At 40.4% G+C, this 22,236-nt stretch overlaps 2 protein-coding genes across 9 annotated transcripts in view; both read left to right on the forward strand.

Moving 5' to 3' along the window:
- Positions 1-11,802, forward strand: part of phactr4b (phosphatase and actin regulator 4b) — a 35,629-nt gene extending 23,827 nt beyond the window's left edge. For 6 of the 8 annotated variants that reach the window (XM_035946267.2, XM_023265910.3, XM_023265911.3 and 3 more), the window contains 9 exons: positions 2,036-2,167; positions 3,177-3,705; positions 4,669-4,964; positions 5,959-6,157; positions 6,333-6,388; positions 6,788-6,849; positions 6,939-7,076; positions 7,342-7,418; positions 10,289-11,802. In XM_035946267.2, coding sequence (XP_035802160.2) covers positions 2,036-2,167; positions 3,177-3,705; positions 4,669-4,964; positions 5,959-6,157; positions 6,333-6,388; positions 6,788-6,849; positions 6,939-7,076; positions 7,342-7,418; positions 10,289-10,304 — 1,505 coding nt within the window. In that variant the 3' untranslated portion in view covers positions 10,305-11,802. The remainder of the gene's footprint in view (positions 1-2,035; positions 2,168-3,176; positions 3,706-4,668; positions 4,965-5,958; positions 6,158-6,332; positions 6,389-6,787; positions 6,850-6,938; positions 7,077-7,341; positions 7,419-10,288) is intronic. The other 2 variants (XM_055013826.1, XM_035946268.2) reach the window with 1 other exon arrangement.
- A 1,805-nt stretch (positions 11,803-13,607) lies between these two features.
- Positions 13,608-22,236, forward strand: rcc1 (regulator of chromosome condensation 1). The gene is made up of 10 exons (XM_023265918.3): positions 13,608-13,718; positions 15,468-15,556; positions 15,852-16,039; positions 16,154-16,333; positions 18,184-18,280; positions 18,380-18,502; positions 18,644-18,784; positions 18,986-19,105; positions 19,288-19,440; positions 21,458-22,236. The coding sequence occupies exons 2-10, from the start codon at positions 15,478-15,480 to the stop codon at positions 21,631-21,633; spliced, it is 1,257 nt and encodes a 418-aa protein (XP_023121686.1). The 5' UTR covers positions 13,608-13,718; positions 15,468-15,477; the 3' UTR covers positions 21,634-22,236.

Below are 22,236 nucleotides of genomic sequence, written 5' to 3' on the forward strand. Positions count from 1 at the left end.
CCAATCCAACTTGCAACGTGCAGTTTTACAGTGTTTGAGCAAATAGTGGTCGGTAAGCTGGTGTGTTTGAGCTGCCGCAAGCAAGAATGGGTGGCTGAAAATAGAGGCAGGAATCCAGTTATTCTAGAGGACGCTACACTGTAGACTTACTTGTAAGCCATGTTAAGGTAGAAAGCAATGATTTTCGCAGAAAGCGGCTTCTAAATACGTTACCATGGTCCTCAGAGATGAGTTTTTCTGAGTTAAATCAAAAACTGGAGAAGGACTTGAACAGACAATGAAGGAAAAGCACTTCATCTCATCAACAGTTACAAATGTGCTTCATGAACACTTACATGTCTGCTCACTTAGCATGTAGTCTTCCCACTGGCACATACAATATGTGCATTTATGAGTCAGTGCACAACTGACGGTAAAGAGAAGTCTTGAACACAACGAGCTACACACACACACACATGAAAACATCCTGGTAATGATGTTATCTGAACAGCTTGAGCAGCTTTTCCCCAGCTAATTACTTATTACGCCTGGACTATTTTAGCTGCAACTTTTCCAGCGTTTTACACTCAGAAGATAACAGGGACTCTTGTGGCTGTGGGCCGCTGCTCCCACAGATGCAGTGTAGTGGTTGTTGTTGTTGTTTTTGTTGTTTGCTGTGGGTTAGTCTCATCTGGGATCTTGCCTTAATTCCCTCTTGGGCAAGGCTGTCTGCTTTGATTCATTTTATCAGCACATCTGATGATGTTGGTACCTTTTTTAAAAACATGTTCTGCATTCTGCAGTTCTATTTGGTTATCAGTCGTGTTATCAGTCAAATGGGAAGAGAAATATTACAATATCTTTACTGGAGGAAAGGGAGAAGCAGTATTGTTCTGGAGTACAGCAGATGAAACACAAATGTAGTTTAGAGAACAAACATTTGTTAGTGCACTTGTTGACAGTTTATTGAGCCTAAACATGAAGTCAAAATAACAGAGAATTAATATTTTAGGGAGCTATTGAGCTACATTAAAAATTCATCTGGAGCCAGGAGGCAGTTAGCCTTCTTTTGTTTTTATGCTCAACTTAATGCACGTTAACCCTCTGAACCCCGGCCAGTTTCAAATTTTCACTCACTTCTAATTGTTTACTGTAATCTAATGTCCTGCACCTCAATCAAAACAGCACAACTATGATTAAAAGTAGAGGGAACTCAAAAATGTCTTTTGTGCAGGATGACAAATTTATGTCATAAATCATAGTAAATCTTGATTTTTTTTATTTTACAAAAAATGGAAAAAAATGGAACCAGCTTGTACAACTTTTTTCATCAGTCCACAGTTGTAAACGATACTGGAGAAAAAAAATGGTTGCTCTTCATGCTATACCATATAACACTATGTTTAGTATAGATATAGTTTAATAATGTATACTATGTTTTACTATATTTTACTGGTTGAATTTCTTTTTTTTCCATATTCATCTCCTACCTGCTCTGTGGAAGCACGGCCTCCAGTTTAACCCATTTCAGCTGAACTGCTCATCACATGTGGTTGGGTTAAGAACTGTCAAAAAGGTTAACAATTCAGCATATTTTTCAGTTTTTCCAGTTTCTTACTCTGATAAATGGTGTCATTTTGGCATATTTTTAAAAAATCTAACACGTCTTTGAAACCCGCTTTTGAGTTTTAAGGGTTCAGAGGGTTGAACAAATGAGATACACCAGATTAGTAAACTCTCATTAGGAGTCGTTCTTCATTTGCCCTTTTTTTTATTGGTTTTTATTTAACATAGAGACGTAAGATTCTTAGCAATTTACTCATCTCACTCCTGACAAGAAACATATAAGTTTATATGTACATATGGTGCTATAATATGACATCATAGTAGTCATAGTTGGTGGATTTTTCTTCATATTAGATGAGCATTTAGGGCAACACTAGCCTTCCCTCATAGTGTACCACTATTTCACTACCTAATCACCTACATACAGTTCCACCATGTAGCTGCATTCATTTAACGCTCCAGCTGAAGGCCTCCATCTCCTCCCTGTTAGTCTCCGCCCTGCAGGGGGGAGAAAACGCTCAGCTTCCACTCTACTGGTCCTGCTGGAAGCGAGAGTGCGACTATGATGTCTACCTGTCCCTGCCTGTGTACCTGTGCCGGCGGGCCGGAGGCCTGCGCTCAGGTAAAAGGATGCCCTCCGATAGCTCTCTGACCAGGGCGTCAATGTCTGAAATGCCCCCCTTCAGAGTCTGCATTCTTCATCATGTCGCATCCTTTTTCTAGCTGGCAGCACATTTCCTCCCCAGTGCCTTTAACTTGTCGACTGGCCTTGATCGCTTCTCTTTGGATGTGGTATATAGGAGCCGCATGAGCTGATAATGAGCGTGCTTTCTGTGTTTGAGAGGCAACTTCTGTGTGAGTGAGTGCGAGTGCAGTTGAGTGTGTTTGTCATGTGGATGAGGGAGAGCCTTCAGCGGGTTCCAGCTGCGGCCTGCAGTGCATCAAATGAATTTTATAGCTCTAATCCACTCTGCTTCTGCTCAACTGGGATGGATGGAGGGGGGTTTGAATGTTTGGGAGGGTGGAGGGGCAGTAGGGTTCTAACATACGGGCTTCACTTACTTTAGAGACGAAGATGTAATCTGCAACTGTAGCCTACTGCATGTTTCCAGTCTGTCAGCACTGTTCTCTAGTAGCACGGCTATGCTTTCGACGCTAAGCTGTTCTACAGAGTTTTAAGAACCATGTAGCAAATAGACAAATCTGCATGCTCATAATTGGAAGGTTTGCATTTGAGCTTCCTGCGCTACACACTGCTAATAAAGAAGTTTTCGTGGCAGGTTTTGAATCTGGCTGTGAAGAGCATGTAGGCTGTTTGCATCTTCTTTGTCCCTGTGACCCAGAGCACATGCTGCACACTGGTCCCTGTGTGCCTTTATAGCCCAGTCATGTGATCCGACACACTGTATGTGTGCAATAATGCTCAGTCAGACACGTAATCCCAGTTTTGTTCATGTGCGTTCCATCATGTCGGGGTACATAATACATGTATGACTGATGCTTATGCACTCATGTCACAGAGGCAAACTAGACTGAAAAATAAGGCACTCGCTAGCTGCTCACTCATGTATAAGATGCAGCTGTTTTGCTTTTGCAGGATATGATTGGATCAACAGTTTTTCTATTCGCAGGTGACTTCATCCAAGCCACAGGGGGCGCCAGTCTCGTGCCGGCCAAGCCCTCCCCTCCGATGCCCCCCAAGAGGACCACCCCCGTCACCAAACGCAACACAGAGGACTCGGCTTCAAACCAACCCATCAACCCCTCACCGCTGTCTCTGGAGGACCACAGCAGCCTCCCTGTGGGCTTCCAGCTGCCTCCCCCGCCTCCCTCCCCTCCCCTGCCGACTCACATACCACCCTCCCCGCCCCGGCAGCACATACACACCCACCACCTGCACCATCAGCACTCCTACCCCCACCCGCTGCCCCAACCCATACCGATGCTGTTCGACCCTCCGAGCCCGACCAATGAGTCTCCCCAGCGCCCGGCTCCTGTACCGCTGCACATCATGATCCAGCGGGCCCTGTCCAGCCCCGGTCCGGCCCAACCGCATCCAGACGGGTTACAGCGGGCACACACTCTGCTTTTTGAAACCCCTCCGGAGTACCAAGGAGATCGTGGTCGCCCCCTGCCTGTCAGCATCCAACCACTAAAACTGTGAGTTTTTTTGCACGACGTTTTTCAAGACAAAATCCCAACTCTATACAATCAGAACAAGATTACCCAACAAAGTGGGACGCTGCAGAAGCAAGTCGTCTTTCTGTAGGATTTCTTTCTACATGAGATCCAGCGTTTCATGTGACCTTGCGCAGCTTTTGCATCCATTTTTGAAGTTTTGTACTTGATTCATTTCAAAGCTGGAGACAATCTCACCCTGATCACTGTAAAGTCTGGTATAGCTAGAAGACTGAGGGTGCTTCCTGATTACAATAAAGTATTAAATGCCGTAGGTTGGATACGTACATTTTCTTTCTCACTGTGGGCTCATTTTTCACTGCAATAACGACTCCTGCACCTCTATGGAAACGGCACAACCATGGCTAGAAGAGTGAACGTATTTTGTACAGAATGACAAAGTTAAAATTGCATAAGACATTAAAAATTTGAAAAAAATAGTGGCTCTACATACTATACATATTTTACTTTATTACATTATTCATTTCTTTCCTTTCTGCTCTGTGTAAACACATCCTGCAGTTCAAATGAACTTCCAGATTTAAATTTTTTTTGTCATTTGACTATTGGTTCCATCGATTCACTAGTGGATTTATGGTTGTGCTAAGGAGTGTGTAAAGTTTTAGAATAGGATTAATGCAAACACTTTTTTTTAGCAAATTTGCAGCATGCAGAATAAAGTGATTCTAATTAAATATCACAATTTTAAGCTCAGATTTGGTGTTTTTTCCCCACTAAACCAAGACTCTCATGTGATTAGTTCAAGGACCGTCAAAAATTAAAAATCACTGAATTCTTCCAATTATTACTCTGATCGTGCCATTTTGGAGATTTAAATAAATAAATTGTCTTTCAAGCCCACGTGCAAAAATTTGTTAAATAAATACAAATGTTTTACATGTGTTAATAATGCTCATGTGTATATTTATATTCCCTTTCTGTTAGATCTGAAGACGACTACTCAGAGGAGGAAGAGGAAGAAGAGGACGACGAGGAAGAGGAGGAGTATGACGGGGAGATCCCTCAGCCGGAGCTGGAACCACGGAGTCGCCGGTGTTTGGTCGGTGACGCCGGTGTTTGCATCATCCCAGGAGGAAACAGTAGTGAGGAGGAGGAAGACGAAGAGGATGAGGATGAGGAAGGAGAGCATGACATGCATGGGGAAGACACCGACTCGGACGGTCCTGATCTTCAAAAAGATGAAGACTCCGATGAGGATGAGGAGGATGAGCCCCCCCTGAGTAAGCATGATCACTTTATAATGAAAAAATCTATCTGAACCCCAAGCGGTTATTTGGTTTCTTTTTATTATTTTTTTTTTTTTTTTACTCCTGTCACATTTTTCTCACTGTGCCTTCATTTTGTACTGAAATATAAAATTATCACCATTTTGCAAACAAGACAACCATGACTAGAAGGAGAGAGAACCGAGAAATTCATTTTGTGCAAAAGTAAAAGATGAATGTTTTTGATTATGTATGGTGACTCTACATACTACAGATATTTTACTACTTATATTTTTATTTGTTACCCTACCTGTCTCCCATCTGCTCTGTGTAAACACTGCCTGCAGTTCAGGCGATTATTCACCGAACTTTTGTCACGTGACGGTTGATTGCAGCCGAGTCCCTCGTGGCTCCTCGATTTCACTTGTGTTCCCAGAATTTTTTCATTTTTTTGCAGAGCCACTCTTTACATAGGACATGTAAAACACAGTGATTCTGGTCAAATACCACGGTTCCAGGCTTTGATTTGGTCAATTTTGGGGATGAAACCGAAAGATGTACACTACCAGTCAAAAGTTTGGACACACCTTCTCATTCAATGGTTTTTATTTAATTATTTTGTACATTGTCGATTAATACTGAAGACATCAAAACTTTTTAAAAGAATACATATGGAATTATGTTGTAAACAAAAAAGTGCCAATCTTCAGTATTAATCTACAATTTCCAAAGTAATACAAATAAATAAAAGCCATTGAATGAGAAGGTGTGTCCAGACTTTTGACTGGCAGTGTATATGATAAGTTCAGGTACTTTAGGAAAAAAGAAAATCCAAAGATTTTTTTCAGTTTTTACAGTTTCTGGCTGTGATAAATGGTATAATTTTACAGATTTATTTATTTTTTTAAAGATGCCTTTCAGACCTTTTTGCTGGGCTTTGGTTTCCAACCAGGCAGTTTTTTGGACTCCTTCACACCTGACCGTACGTCTCTGCTTGGCCTCTATCCAGGTGCTCTGGCCAGTCGGGTGAAGAGGAAGGACACTCTGGCTCTGAAGCTCGGCAGCCGCCCCTCGGCCCCCGACAGGGACAGGTTCGCCCAGGAGAGGAGCAGCAGAGACGACCAGCCTCCGGGACAGACGGGCCTCACCTGGCAGAGCAGGGAGCAGTGGGAGGCCATTCGCACACAGATCGGCACTGCACTCACAAGGTAACAGCAGATTTGTCACTTTCTTCTGTTTCGTTTAAACTGACAACGGCGACCATGTATTTCCTGAAGAATCATTTCTTAGATCTTTGTCCTACTTACCACCTGAACGACAAGGTGATGAAATTGTGTAAAAATAGTGCCTCTTTTTTTTCTTCTTCTTTTTTTCCTGCTGCAGGCGACTCAGCCAGAGACCCACTGCTGAAGAACTCGAGCAAAGAAACATCCTTCAGCGTTAGTATTGGCTCTTTCTTTTCAATTTCTGAACCAAAGAATGCTACCAGTGAAAAGGAGGGATGCAGCTTTGAATCAGCTGCTCCTTGACTTGTTTGGACTAATTTGCCTCGGGGTTTTGGCAGAAATACTCCCCCACTCCTTGGTCTGATGCTTCTGTCTATGAATGATAAAGCCACTTTTTATTATTCTAGCCACGTCTTTGCATTTCTAACAGTAATTTCCTCATGCATTAACAGCAGCATGAGTTTTCACCTGAAAAGGTTACTTGAAACACTGATTACGTCTAATTTTGGAAGCTGCTTTTCACTCTACCTTTTCCTGCACATCAAAACCAAGCTTTCATAGCCGAGTCTAAATTAAGCTCTGTTGTTCTTTCTGTCCTCGTTCTTTCTGCAGCCAAAAATCAGGCTGACAGACAAGCTGAGGTTCGAGAGATCAAGCGACGGCTGACCAGAAAGGTGAAGCAGCACATCTACTACAGACATCCAAGTGTCAGATCATGTATTTGCCGGATATTAAACTGACATAAAAAATCTGTTTCTTGTAGCTGAGTCAAAGACCCACAGTTGCAGAACTACAGGCAAGAAAAATCTTGCGATTCCATGAATATGTGGAAGTAACAGACGCCCAGGACTATGACAGGAGGGCAGATAAGCCGTGGACCAAGCTGACTCCAGCTGACAAGGTATTCAGTTCAGTTCTCAGGCTTTATTGGTACAACAACATTCAGATACAGTACGACAAACGGAGAAAACAAGATGTTCAGAACATTGTTGCAAACATAAAGAACATTTGTATGAAATAATAATAACAATAATCTCCAGAAAACCTCATTAAGACACCCAACAAATTCCCCTGCAGTGAATTATGTTTCACAATATATGAGCATCATGTGTGATGTTTTCTTTTTAAGGTCACATTTAACTGAAATATTTTATTTTTTTGCCTAGGCGGCCATCCGGAAGGAGCTCAACGATTATAAGAGCACTGAAATGGAGGTTCATGAAGAGAGCAGAATTTACACGAGGTACACCTTCATCATTTGAAATTTGACTGTATAACCCTTCAGATTACAGACTTAGATTTTATTTAATTACTCTACTCGAGTACAGTTTTGAAGTACCTGACCTTTACTTGAGCGTTTAAATATTCTGCTGCTTTATACTTCTGCAAGTTTTTACATTACAGAGGGAAATTTACATTTGGTTTACAGCTGTTGCTACTTTATTCGCCTAAAACCAGGAGCTTTTAAGGGACAAAAAATGTTTAAATGTTAAACCTGCGGTGACAAACCTTTTCTGGTTTGTGATCAGGAGATCTTCTACCTAAGAGGAATTTTCTTCTGACTCCTTAACATTGTTGCATTACAACTGTCTGTCAAAAAGGTAAAATATTTGAGAAAGGTCCTGAAGATGAAGAATATACACTACCGTTCAAAGGTTTGTGGTCACCCAGACAATTTCATATTTTTCATGAAAACTACCATGTTTATCCATGTGCTAACATAATTGCACAAGGGTTTTCTAATCATCAATTAGCCTTTCAACACCATTAGCTAACACAATGTAGCATTAGAACACAGGAGTGATGGTTGCTGTAAATGTTCCTCTGTATCCCTATGTAGATATTCCATTAAAAATCAGCTGTTTCCAGCTAGAATAGTCATTTACCACATTAACAATGTCTAGACTGGATTTCTGATTCATTTAATGTTATCTTGATTGAAAAAGACTGCCTTTCTTTCAAAAGTGAGGACATTTCCAAGTGACCCCAAACTTTGGAATGGTAGTGTATTTGTGTTAAAGTTTTAAACATCTTATACATTTATGTGTCGCTCTTAGGATAAACACTGTAACCCTATCTTCACTTTGACCATTGGCACCAGTGAAATGCTGCTAATGCAATAATCCATTATAGCCTAATGATAAAATATCAAGTATTAGTAATGAAAAACAAAGGAGTGTTTTGACTTTTATTGCTATAAGTACATCTTGGTTTTTACTGTTTCTGTACGTAATACAGCAGCTTTACCTCATTGTAATGGAACTTGATGTGACTGGCAACAACTGCAGTTTAATACTACAACAAATGCTGCTTGTGTTAGAAATGCAACATACAAGGAACCACCATATCCGTTCAGCACTCGAACAACGTTGTGTTGCTTCAATAAATGAATACATTACAACGTTCTGCATATATTTGCATACACTTGCATAGCTTAAAGCATGCATTCCTTCACACCTAAAGCTAACAAGTTCAATATGTGATATGCGAATGGCTGACGTGTTGGATTGAAAAATATGTGCTAAGTGTTGAGCTAATTAGGCTACTTAACAGATAGCTGATTATTCTTGTTAAAACATAAATTCACTGCAAAATACATCGTAGCAACCTGATATTTGCATCACAGGTATGTTCATATGAATTACATCTGATTAAGGTTTCACTAAGGCTTGCAGCATAACTTTGCATGCTAATTAAAAGAAACTGATGCTTTCAAACTTTGGTTAACATTTTAATGACTGTTATTGCCGTGAGCATATACACCCTTCAGCCACAACATTAAATGAAGTGAATAACACTGATTATCTCATTACAGTGGCGCCTGTTAGTGGGTAGAGGTTTCCTAATACAATATCTTGATGTGTTCTAAGCTGACAAAAATGGACAAGCATAAGAATCTGAGATCCACAGAAGAGCTACGAGCACGAATTGTTGATTAGCGGTAACCTAAATGCTGGCTATGATAGAAAGGTGTCAGAGCATTGCAGCTTCGTGTTGTTGTTGTTGTGTCTGTGCTCACACTTGTCCACCACCAAAAGCTCCTATAATGAGCATATGAGCATCAGAACTGTACCTTGGGAAACAGAAGAAGATGATCTCATCTGATGAATCATGTTTACTTTTACGTCCTGTGATTGGCTGGGTGAATGCACATTGTTTAACCCAGGAAGAGAAGGAAACTTTGGGTCCTGCCATTCATGTGGATGCTACTTTAACACCTACTGCAGACCATGTACATCCTTTCATTGCAACACTATTTCTTTATAGCATCTTTCAGCAAGATAATGCTCCCTGCCAGTCTGCACACATTGCTCAGCATTGATTTGACTTCAAGTTCCCCAGATCTCAATCCAGTTGTGTGTCTGTGGAATGCACTAAAAAAACAGGCAACTTATATGACATATAGGATCTGCTGCTGAAGTCTTGGTGCCACAGGACACCTTTACAAGTCTTGTGGAGTCCACATCTACATCATGTTAGGCAGGTGGTTTATGGTATTGTGGCGGATCGGTGAGTATTCTTTTGTCATGCTGGCGCTTCTTTTTCCATTATCTGATTTCATGGTGCACACAGTCTGAGTAATGTCTCACACAACTGTAGGGCGCAGCAAAAGGAGTTCATTAAGGCAACTCTGCCTGTCAACCACAGTTTCAGTAATGCAGCTGTTTCATTTTCATTCGCTCTCAGAGGCCTGCCTTTGAAATAAATACAATGCATTTTCTGCGAGCGCTTCCCAAGAAAAGCTACTCTCTGTTTCACTTAATGTGGATTAGCAGCAGCGGAGGTTTACATTAGTGGCGGCTTTGATCCGGCGAGGAGCGAGAACAGTAAACAATGAGGCTCGTATCGGTGAGATTAAGTTAAAAACTGCAACACTCGATTACATGCGGTTATTGTGTCCAATAAACTCCTCGTGCATGTGAAGCCAATTTAAATCCTGTGCTGGAACTGAGCATTCCACCACTAACAATGAAACCAGTATATAGAGATTTAATTACAAAACTATAAATACACTGAATGACTATAGCTGGAAAAAAAGGGTTCTGTAAATGGTATTAAAAAGCCAATTAAAAGCTTAAGCATTGCCTCATGAGATCTCTGTTTTTGTTTTAGGTTCCACCGGCCTTAGCGTCCCAACTGGAGGATAAGGAAGCACTTAAGATCTCCGTGGCAAGAAGCTGCTCCCTCTGCAGACGCATCAGATCGCCCCTCCTTACCAGAATGTACTGTACAGATTATCAGGGAAAGCCTGGAATTGACTCGCTTCTCGCTTGCCCTCCATCGCCCTCTCACTGCATTGCTTTCACTTAACTGAGGTGGTGGTTGGTGGCTGCTGGTGGTGGATGAGGACCAGATGCAGTATTTCTCCCAGACGAAAGGGGGATCCACGTGCCAGTGAAGCGGAGAAGACGGCAGAGGGCCGACCGTCGCTCTGCCGTGGTGTGGTACCCCTCAGGGACTCGGATCTAGTTACAACCTTTAACGCGGCCTCATTCTGTGTTGCCTTTTTTTCGCCTCTTTACTGTAAATAGAAAAGCTAACTCATCTCGTAACGGCATACAATAATAACGGTAATAATAATGATGATAATACTTCACACAGTAATAATAAGACAATAGAGGCTGCATCAGGAGCGAGCTGGAGGGTGAAGACTGCGATATTCTGTTTTAGGACTCTCTGGGATATTGTGTGTTTTATATTAATTGTGTACAGACTGCTATTGTGATACCATAGAATGAAACTGGGAAAGCTCTAATTGCAAAATATTCTGTAATGCACAAGACGTTTTATATTGTAATTTTGATCACATGAGTAGTGACAGTTTTTATTTAAGCCTTCTTTTTTTTTTTTTTTTTTTTTTTTTTTTTGGCTTGCCTGTATTTGTGGTTGTGATGTGAGGTGGCCTTTAAGCATCGAACGAGTTTATTAGAGGTGCCGGTCAGGAGGCTGTTGGTGTTTTTTTTAAGTGTGCCAACATACCTAAAGGACTATAGGATTCTGGTTTTTCATATCACCGATTTGTGCAATCCACTGCATGAGCCAACACACAATCCAGCGCCGTCGGAGCTGGATAATCTCTCTTCATTTATACTTTTTTATGAGTTTTTGTACTTCCCTTTAATGATTGAACATGCAATGCATTCTGTAGCCATTTTGAATAAGGTCATGCCGATAGCATCTATGCTAAGAGTTAAATGTAAGTTGCTGTTGAGTGTAGATCAGAGATTTATCAAAAAATCTGAAAATGTATAAACGGTCGACAGGGAGTCAATTTGGCTGGAAAACCTTTGAAACTGCAGAAGTGTTTTATCTCGTATTGTTGTCTGGCCAGTAGCTTACAGGGTTCTCTATGCTGTGTACAGGTCGATATAGGTTTAACTGATGCTTCTGTATATCTTGTCTTCCTTTCATTTGAAAAGAAATTTTAAATAAAGTATTATAGGTTGCTATTTTTTTAAGCACAGAATATTAGTTTATGATTAAATGCTACAAGAATGGGAATATGAAAGTTTCTGTAAAACTAAGTTCATCTTTAATTGAATGTGGAACTGTATGAGCTGACGGTTTTCTTTGTAATTGTAAATAGTCACATCTGGATCTAATTAAAAAACATATAATTCCTTGAACCTCCTGTGAAATGACTCTGTGCCTGGCTCTTTATTCAAAAGACCTGTTTTATGTAATGCTTGTGTTCAGGTAGAGATTTGTAGGGAAATTTTTTTATCTAGAATCTCCAAAGTAAGAATATAGGTTTGCAGCAACACCTGGTGGCAGGTTTAATTTTTTTTATCATTGTTAGAAGCTAAACCTAGAGATTGTTTTTATATACACTACCATTCAAAAGTTTGGGGTCACCCACACAATTTCATATTTCTATGAAGACTCACACTTCTTTTCATGTGCTAACATAATTGCACAAGGGTTTTCTAATCATCAATGAGCCTTTCAACACCATTATCTAACACAATGTAGCATTAGAACACAGGAGTGATGGTTGCTGGAAATGTTCCTCTGTACTCCTATGGAGATATTCCATTAAAAATCAGCTGTTTCCAACTAGAGTAGTCATTAATAATATCTAGTCTGTATTTCTGATTAATGTTATCTTGATTGAAAAAAAAAAACTCATTTTCTTTCAAAAATGAGGACATTTTAAGTGACCCCAAACTTTTGAATGGTAGATTACCTTCGCATATATCTATAAAGTCCTTAGAATGAAACACTTTTTGTCCAAATTCACATCCCTTCTGCTTGCTTGAATTGCTCTCTAAATATCTACTGCACATATCAAATGAAACTCCATAACCTGACCATTCCAACAATGCTCGGTCCTTGTTTTGAATTTGCATCAAATTCAGAAATACAACTCATGAACTCGTCATTGCATAAATATGCTAATACCTAATATATCATTTGCCTGGTTTTCCACCTCTGTGATTGGACTACTGTATATAAGCTCTTCAGTGAATTAAATAATGGCATATATTTCTGTCAGGCACTATGCACATCTTTTTTCTTTCTTTTTTTTTTTTTTTTTTTTTTACGAATTTCTATGTTCTGCAGCATCCCATCATCAGTTCTGATATTGCCAGATTCCAGACACTGTCCACTACACAATTCTGAAAAGATATCTCAACTGCCAGCTTCATATGGTGAAATGCATGTGTGACCATAACCATTTCATAATATCAAACATGTTTCCCATGATATAATGGCTAATACATTAAAAACAAACAAAAAAAATATCTACAACTATTATCATATCAAATGATGGAAGATCTAGATAGCCTGGACTGTAAAATATGCAGCATGAATAGCTATACCTTATATTGACTAGGATAAGAGCTTGTTTGATGGCTTGTTGTTTGGACATGTACAGAGGAGGGATAGTGAATGTATCGGAAGAAGGATGCTGAGTTTTGAACTGGCAGGGGACCTAGAGAAAGACCAAAGAGGAGGTTTATGGATGTAATGAAAGAGGACATGAAGTTAGTTGGTGTGAAAGAAGAGAATGCAGATAGGGTTCAATGGAAGCAAATGATTCGCTGTGGCGACCCCTGAAGGGAAAAGCTGAAAGGGAAAAGAAGAAGATTTGAAGAGTTATTGCTGTAAGGTGAGGATGTTGAATTGTTGCAGCTGCATAAAGGCCGGGAAAAGGACAAAACACATTTACAGACTGTTGAGCAACATTAAAATATAGATTGATATAATGAGAAAACCAGCATTCACAGATCATGACACATAGACAAGTACATGCGTGTACACAGTGCTTGGTTGAAGGGAAGTAAAATATGAACAAAAACTAAACAAAGCAATAAATATTTATAATTTTGGACACAGATTTTACTGAGGAATTACAGACATGGGGTCTCCTAGAATTATCGCTATAAATGCTGAGCTGCAGCTCTGGGTGTTACTGTCCCTTTAAGGAGGCGGAGCTTCTGCAGCCTCCAAAGAACGTGACGTCTCGCGTGTGGTGAAGACCGGGAACAGGCGCTGCACGTTCACTTCTGGCCAAACTACAAACTTCTACATATCTCAGGTCAGTAAATTATCTCCTCCCGAACTGTCCGTTATGGTAAAACAACTAATAAAATACACCACGCTACTGATGCGTGCGCAAGAAATGTAGTAAGTCATGTTACTGTGGTTCATTCATTCCTAAATGTCACGCTAACACCGCTAGCTAGCTAGCTGCCACTGGCTAGCAAACAGTTAGCTAGTTTCATACAGAATAGCTTTACTTTGATGGAATCCAGTTAACACAAGTTCACTTGTAAAGCGGGTCTTTTGCTCCCTGCTTTCTCGTGTTGTAGCAGCTAGTTGTGTCAGCTTTGTTTTTTACTTACAAAATATAAACTGAAGCTCAGCCATGTACAGCTAGCTAACTCCAAACGTTAGCAAGGACACATGGGTGCTGCCAACGTTAGATCACACAGCTTAATTTAAACTAAATGATCACACAGACTGCACTCTCCAGACATCTCCGTAGCATATCTTAGCGTCTATCATACAGTGTGAAGGTGTCACTGAGAGCTAAGTTTGACTTCAGAGGGCTCAATTGAACTGCAGCAATTGAGCCCTCGTTTTTGCAAACGGTAGTTTCATGTCAGCATGGCAGCACAACTGTCTCTGAGCAGAGAGCCTGACACTGTGCCAGCCACTGAAATGACCCTTCGACAGCTGTTGAACCACAGCAGCTACTGCTTAAGGTTAAGACTAAAATAAAGGTTGTTTGTGCCTGGCTATCAACGTGGGTTGTTGGTAGACAGTAGTGCTGTCCTCTCAGAGTTTTCAGGTCTGGTACCTTTAGAGGTGTGCATGGATTCAGAAGTGGGGTGAATGTGGGCCTGGGGTGAACTGTGTGCCAAAATAATGCAATATTTTGACAGATATTGTGATGTGAGTCACGATTTTAGTAGGAATGGATTTTTTTTTTACAGTTATTTTCCACAGAAACACATAAAACAACAACAAAGATTTGACTTTTGCTGTGGTCTTACCAAACAGGCATTTTCCCATATGTGTGGAGAGTATGATTTGTTGGGTTGGGTGTCTCTCATTGTTAATCGACATGCTGTGGTACATTTTGCAATTTATTGTTAATCGCTATGTTTGGGACAACAGGCGTCTACAAAATGTGGTAGCTCATAAATGGTGTAGCTTGGTTCATGTTTGTTTCTTCCCAAATTTCTTTTAAAAAATTCATTGTGGTAAAGACATTTCTGTTGTTTCTTAGCAGAGATTATTCTCTATGTTTTTTAATTTTATTTTTTAGGTTTGACAAGGAATATTGGTATCGATTGAGAGCAAGAACTAGTATTACAAGTTCAACTGAAAATTTCATTGACATGCATTTATGTTTTGCACATTCAATGAAAGGAGCTTTTCAGTATTTGTCACATCTAACCAGTGCTGGGGACGGGACATTGCTCAAGACCACTGAAAGCCAAAGTACTGCATTTTAAAATGAATTTCTTTCATCAGGGTTGGTTAAAAAAATAACAATACCCTTAATCAGAAAATTCTACCAAGAAGCAGTAATATCGTGCCCCTATGTCCTCAAATACTAATATGTGTTTTTTGTTTTGTGTGGTCCATAGATAGAGGTTTTGTGGCATTTAGCAACGATCCTGCTTGTTTGTTTTGGGGATTTTTTTCAGTCTTCTTTTGCTTTTAAAACTTCATACTCTTAGGTCGTCCTTTAAACAGCTGTCATTCGTGGTTAGTGCTAAGCATGCCTAACTTGACGTAGGAATATTCACCAGTGTCTCCTCTTTATGTTCAAAAGTGCCGCTGCCATGCCTGCTAAAAAGACCACCACCAAGAGGAAGTCGGAGGCGATCGTGGACGATGATAAAGACTCCAAGAAAGTAAAAGGTAAATTGCTGGCTTTTTTCAAAAAGGGTTGATGGAGGCAAGTAGACTAGATTCAGGTGTAACTGATTGCTTGACCAGATGGAAAAGCAAAATGACACTCAATGTTAACTGACACTATAGATGTATTTCTAATTTGAAGAATTAAATTGCTGTTGAAATAGCTCTAAGAACACACTTAGAGGAAGGAGGACATTTGTTTGAAGAAATATCATACTGTTTAAGTATTTTACTATTGCCATCTAAGATTAAATTAAATTGCTTGGTATGTAATTGTGCGTGTGTGTATTTGTACCAGTTTCCCACAGGAGTCATTTGAAAGAGGCCGGTCAGGTTCTTGTTTTGGGCCAGGGTGATGTCGGACAGTTGGGTTTAGGTGAGGATATCATTGAGAGGAAGAAGCCAGCCCTTGTGTCCCTGCCAGAGAAAGCTGTGCAAGTGATAGCTGGAGGCATGCACACTGTTTGCCTCAGTGACACTGGCCATGTAGGTGGACATTTGTCATATATTTCTTTTATAGAATTAACATTGCATGACTAACTTCTGCTGACATTTTTACGAAGAGGTCCTATGTGTCAAATGTCTTTTTGTTTGCTTTAGGTTTACACTTTTGGCTGTAACGACGAAGGGGCCCTTGGCCGGGACACATCAGAGGAGGGGTCTGAGATGGTTCCAGGAAAGGTGACGCTGGATGAGAAGGTGATCCAGGTGTCTGCAGGAGACAGCCACACAGCTGCACTCACTGAGGAAGGAGCGGTGTACATCTGGGGTTCCTTCAGGGTAAGTTACCTGCTCTTTTTCACCGCCTTGTTCTGTTCTTGGAAGTGTGTGTGTGTGTGTGTGAGAGATTTTTCCCTACAACTAAAGATTTGTGTGGTGTTTTTTCTTCTGTTACCTTCCTCCATATTCATCTCTTTCATTCTACTTTAAATATTTGTTCTCTCTCAGCAGCTCTGGAAGTCGCTTTTCCTTGCAGGTCCCTTTATAAATTTAGATCCTACATAGATATTATGTTAAATGCTGTTCTTAACGCTTGACAGATAATGTCCTGTGGACTATTTAAACACTTAGCACACATTGGCCCAGAGCTTTGAGACAAAGCATATTGATAATTTCCAGGGCTTCTCTGTCTGTACTCAGTATAACATCCACAGCCATACAAGCATTTGGAGGTATATTTAAACTGAACGGCTTTCTTTGCTGGACCAGAGGAAGCACCTCATATCTCCGTGCCTATAAGTGTTATATATGTATCATATGCATTGGATTCAGAAAGTATTCAGACCCTGTCATGTTTTGTACAGTTCAGTATGATTTTTAATTTAAAATCAATAAATTCCCATTTTTTCCTTTCAGTCCGTATCCCATAATGAGTGAAGTGAAAAAAATGAAATGTTTGCAAGTTAATTAAACATCAAAAATGGAAATCTCTCACTCATAAATCTATTAAGACCCTTAATTCAGCATTTTATACAAACCACATAGTCTGCCAGAAACTTGGGTGTCATGACTGATGACCAACTAACCTTCAAGGCACATGTGGACTCTGTTGCTTGGTTGTGTAGATTTGCCCTGTACAACATTAGAAAGATCAGACCCTTACTGTCTGAGTATACAACGAAACTCCTAGTACAGGCTCTTATAATATGACGCATCGACTGCTGCATCTCCTTACTGGCAGGCCTACCTGCATGCACGGTGAAACCTCTGCAGATGATCCAGAACGCAGCAGCACATCTGGTTTTCAACCAGCCAAAAACAGTATGTCACCGCACTGTTCAGATCGCTTCACTGGCTTCCAGTTGCTGCCTGCATAAAATTCAAAACTCTGACACTTGCATTCAAAGCTACATTGAAAACAGCTCCCTCCTACCTGAACTCTCTCATTTAGATCTACACTCCGTCCCGCTCGCTGCGCTCGACCAACAAAAGTCTCCTGATACAACCACCACAACAGAGCTGGTCAATAGCTAGACTCTTCTGCTCTGTGGTTCCCAGGTGGTGGAACGAGTTACCAAACTGTTCGATCTGCAGTCACTCTCAGGCTTTCAGAAAAGAGAAGACCTAGCTCTTCACTGAACACCTTTGCACTAGACAGACTGCAAATAATAATAAATTCCTATTATGTCCTGCATTGCCTGTAGATACCATGGTCCTATTATCACACTTGAACTTGTTTTATGGCACTTATCCAGGTTGTTTTCTCCTGATTAGATCCTTGCTTGTGTTGTATCTACTCTCAGATGTACAGTGATTTGGATAAAAGCATCTGCTAAATGAAATTTAGAATTGTAGAACCCCCTTGTAACCTACTTTCACTACAACCTTTTTGTAGCAAATGGTACACAACGATTTGTCAGTGTCACCTGTTTGATAGGATCTGAACACTAAATATTTCCTCACTACTGTTATATATATATATTGAATGTTTTATATATGTGCATCAGATGAAATTTGATAAATTGTGTCTACAATTTTATCATCTCTGTTGCTGAATTCGATAGTATCTCCATCTCTCTCTTTTTCGTGTTTATATTCCGTCTGTTTGTATTAACTGTTCACTATATTCTACTGCAGTCACCTTTTTAAAAGTCAGCCCACTTTTAATATGCTGAAACCTTGTTTTCCAGGATAACAATGGTGTTATTGGTCTTCTGGAGCCCATGAAATCATCTACTGTTCCAGTCAAAGTTCCCATGACAGAACCTGTTGTGAAAATTGCATCTGGTAAGAAAGAGTTTGTCTTAGTGCCATATGTTTTTATTTGCTCACATTATATGAACTTCTAACAGTGTTTTTGTTTAATTTGGATGAATCTCTTAATAGGTAATGATCACCTGGTACTGGTGACACTGGAGGGAAATCTTTACACATGTGGCACAGCAGAGCAGGGCCAGCTGGGAAGAGTGCCGGAGCATTTTTCAAACAGAGGAGGCAGGAAAGGCCTCGGTATGTGGCTTTTTCCTTTTAATGGAACTAAAGATTTTACATTTACAAGAATCCCTGATTATATAAACAGTATTTTTTCTTTCATATATTGTCTGTAATTTCTATTACTGCGATGTTTTCATCTGTCTCCTGTGATTTCAGAGCGGCTGCTGGTGCCACAGATGGTGAAAGTCAAAGGGAAAGTCCACTTCATTGATGCCTTCTGTGGGGCCTACTTTACCTTTGCTGTATCGAAAGAGGGGCATGTTTATGGATTTGGCCTCTCCAACTATCACCAGCTAGGTCAGTGGGACTTGTCAGTGTTTTTGATATGATGTAAATGATCTAATTGGCTTTAAAGCTTTACCTATACTGATATGTGATGCTGCTTTTTGTCTAGCTGTATGTCAGTTTCTCACACTCTGCTCCCAGCTAATTGCATCAGATGACATGAGGTAATTGTGTGCAACGTTACACTTTTTTTCCTTGTTCTCCTTTTTCTAGGCACTAAAAGCACCAGGATGTGTTTTGTCCCAGTAAAACTGACGTGCTTCAAGAACTCTACCACCTCCTGGGTGGATTTCTCTGGAGGACAGCATCACACACTCTGCCTCGATGCTCAAGGTAAGCAGAATGTTTCTGGTGCTGACTTCCAATTTGTGGCTGTAAAAGTTAATCATTTTTGGTTTGCTGACTCTGACAAGCATACTAATTTAGTATGACATACAGCTGATGTTGTAAATCATGTTTTAGCAATCAAGCGTTGGACCTAAAGTGGCCTCTTCTTACATTTCCTCATCTTTTAGGGCAGGCATATAGCCTGGGCAGAGCAGAGTATGGCCGTCTTGGTCTGGGTCAAGGGGCTGAAGAGAAGAGTGAGCCCACACCTGTGATGGGGATGGAGCCGGCAAGAGGAGTGTCATGTGGAGCATCTGTCAGCTACGCAGTGACCAGAGAAGGTGAGAAACAAAGCAAATGCAGCAGAGGATTAAGTGATCAGCTTCTAACTCTGTTTCTTTAGTCTTATATAACTTACTTTAAAGCAGTGAAGTGCAAGAAATCCTCATACCTTGACAACAGAAGTGGTTGTTTGATAGTGTGTTACATATGATGCTTAAGTTCTCCAATGAATCTTTTCTGTGGTTTAGCAGAGGAATTTATTACTGTTGCATCTGAAAGATATATATATATATATATACTGGAAATTGCACATAAACATAGTGTCCTGTCACACGCTTTGTATGCACAAGCATCTACCTTAAGCTACTTTGTGACACGTTCTGTGACAGTAAAGCCGTGACATGTCTGTCATAAATGGTCAATTATCTGGAAAATGAAATCATAAGCTTATCTAAATATAGCTGGAGGTACAGTAATAACTACTGTTACAATACTGTCACAAAATGGGAGGGTCCAGCCCTACTTTAAACACCAGTAATTTGACCAAGGAGCTACCTCGCACCTAATTAATCAATAGTTATCTGGTTAAAACTGCGTATAATCTTGCACACTGCTTGCTCGGTGAGCGAGAATGAACAGCTGCCTCACAACCCACCAGGTTTGTTTACTTTCTAGAGCTGCTTCTGCTAGCTCTGAAATGTCTCAGGCATGAGCAAAGCACATCAAATGTTTTGCTGTTGGCTGAAGTGTGAACACAAACATATGAGAGACTGAAGTCAAACAGGATTGTTTCTGTTTTTGATGATAATGCCACAACAAGAATAGAAAATCTTAGCATGCGGCTAATCTTGCCACACAGAGGGAATTTGAGAGACTTTAAGGTTCGTTTGAAACCAATAAACAAATATGGGGGGGGTGTTACTGTTACTAAGTCGGTGTTTAGATCTGTTTATATCTTTCTGCTCTCCATATCCACATGAACAGCATTTTATTACCGACAAATTCCCAAAAAAGCTGTTGTCATTTACAGAATTTCAGTTGTCAGATAATGGAATGAGTATAAAATTGTGGTTTGCAGCCCATTAACTGTCTAAGCAGGAGTCGCTTCATAGCCATTTCTCAAGATGCTGCTCTCCCCACTACTACTACTACTACTACTACAACTACAGATTTTTATAACTACAACGTTGTCTGACAAACTCACCATATACACAAGTTTAGAAACAGCAGCTGTGCTGTTGGTAATATTTCCATGTCAAATTATCATGCAGTGAGAAAGTTAGAAGCGATACATTGTCCCAATCTCTCAGTGTCAGCAGCTGTGTAGCCAGTTGTTTTACTCCAGCCTGTCAGTCAGAGACAGAGGAGGAGGTGTGGACAGCAGCAGCTCATTTCAGAGGCAAACAGTCTGTTTAGAGCAGCCCTAAAACCAGGGGTTATAGAGTCATGGTAACCTGAACCATTAAACCATCTTTGCCACGTTTTTTAGCTTACAAATCAGAAGACACATTGTGGGGGACATGTGAAACTTGCCTTCATTTGCTGAGAAAAGAGACAATATGGGACCTTTTTAATGAAAAACAATGGAAAAAGCAGCAGTCTTGAACCTCATTCTGAAACAGCTGGGGCATATTTAAGTTCCACAGGGAACAGATTCCAGCAGTGGGCAGCATATTGTCTAAAAGTAATTTCACTGGCTTTAGTTTGAAATCCTCGCCACCACTAACTGACTGGTCTTCACAGATCTCAGAGGACCAGCTGACTTAAATTCAGTTCTAGGGTTTGCTGCTTTCCAAGTGTAAGAGCAGATGACATGAGATGATGTCTCTGTTCACATATGCTTTTTTTTTTTTTTTTTTTTTACATTGTAGCGCAGGAATTCATTGCACTGTGTGACATGCCTTAAACAGGTGTTGTACAATGTAACACAAACTATGAACCAGGATTTCATTAGAGCAGTGACTCACTGTTCAACAACAAATTTCACCTTGACCGATAGTTGTTGTACAGTTTAAGAGGTGAAAAAGGATTCTCGCTCTTCTCACTTTTGGATGTGCTTATTCATGCACACTCCAGGATCAGTGTATGCCTGGGGAATGGGCACCAACCTGCAGCTCGGCACAGGAGAGGAGGACGACGAATGGAGCCCCGTGAAGATGACCGGCAAACAGCTGGAGAACCGTGTAGTACTGATGGCCTCCAGTGGAGGGCAGCACACAGTCCTTTTAGTCAAAGACAAGCAGGACAGCTGATGTCCTTCACTGATGGAGGGAGATGGGGTGTATTTGGATCTGTGTCAAGGTTGGGCCTTTTTCAGGGTGCCTAAATCAGAGGGCGGGGTTAATCTATATATGACTTCCTGTGCTGACCCGAAGTTGCGTTAAGGTTCAGAGTGGAGGGGAGCTTTAAGGTTCAGCCTCTTTTATGGGAGCTCATCTGTTCTTAGCATGAGGAAATTGTTCATGAAAGTTTTTGGTAGATCATGACAAATGAGAGACTATTTTTTTAAATCTAGTTTTTGATGTTCCTTTGAATTATTTTCATTAAAAGTCATTTGTATGACTGTAAGATGGTATACGTGATGTTTGAATGCTGACTGCATGTACATAAAAGAAATGAGAGTGCAAGTTGTTTTATGATTTTCCCAAACAATAGCGTTTTTAATGTTTTCGTTAAAGCAATAATTCGATTGAGTTTGGTTCAGACAGAACATTTATACTCGGCGAGTGTAATGTGTGCGACTACTGTTCATTTTACCTGTTCATGGAATTGCACACAAAATTGTGACTATTTGGACATTTACACATCATACTGTACCCTGCATTTTGTCTGTCTGAAATAAACTTTTTTTTGTA

This window comes from Amphiprion ocellaris, chromosome 9 (genome assembly GCF_022539595.1).
Source record: "Amphiprion ocellaris isolate individual 3 ecotype Okinawa chromosome 9, ASM2253959v1, whole genome shotgun sequence".
In the NCBI taxonomy this organism is placed as follows: Eukaryota; Metazoa; Chordata; class Actinopteri; family Pomacentridae; genus Amphiprion; species Amphiprion ocellaris.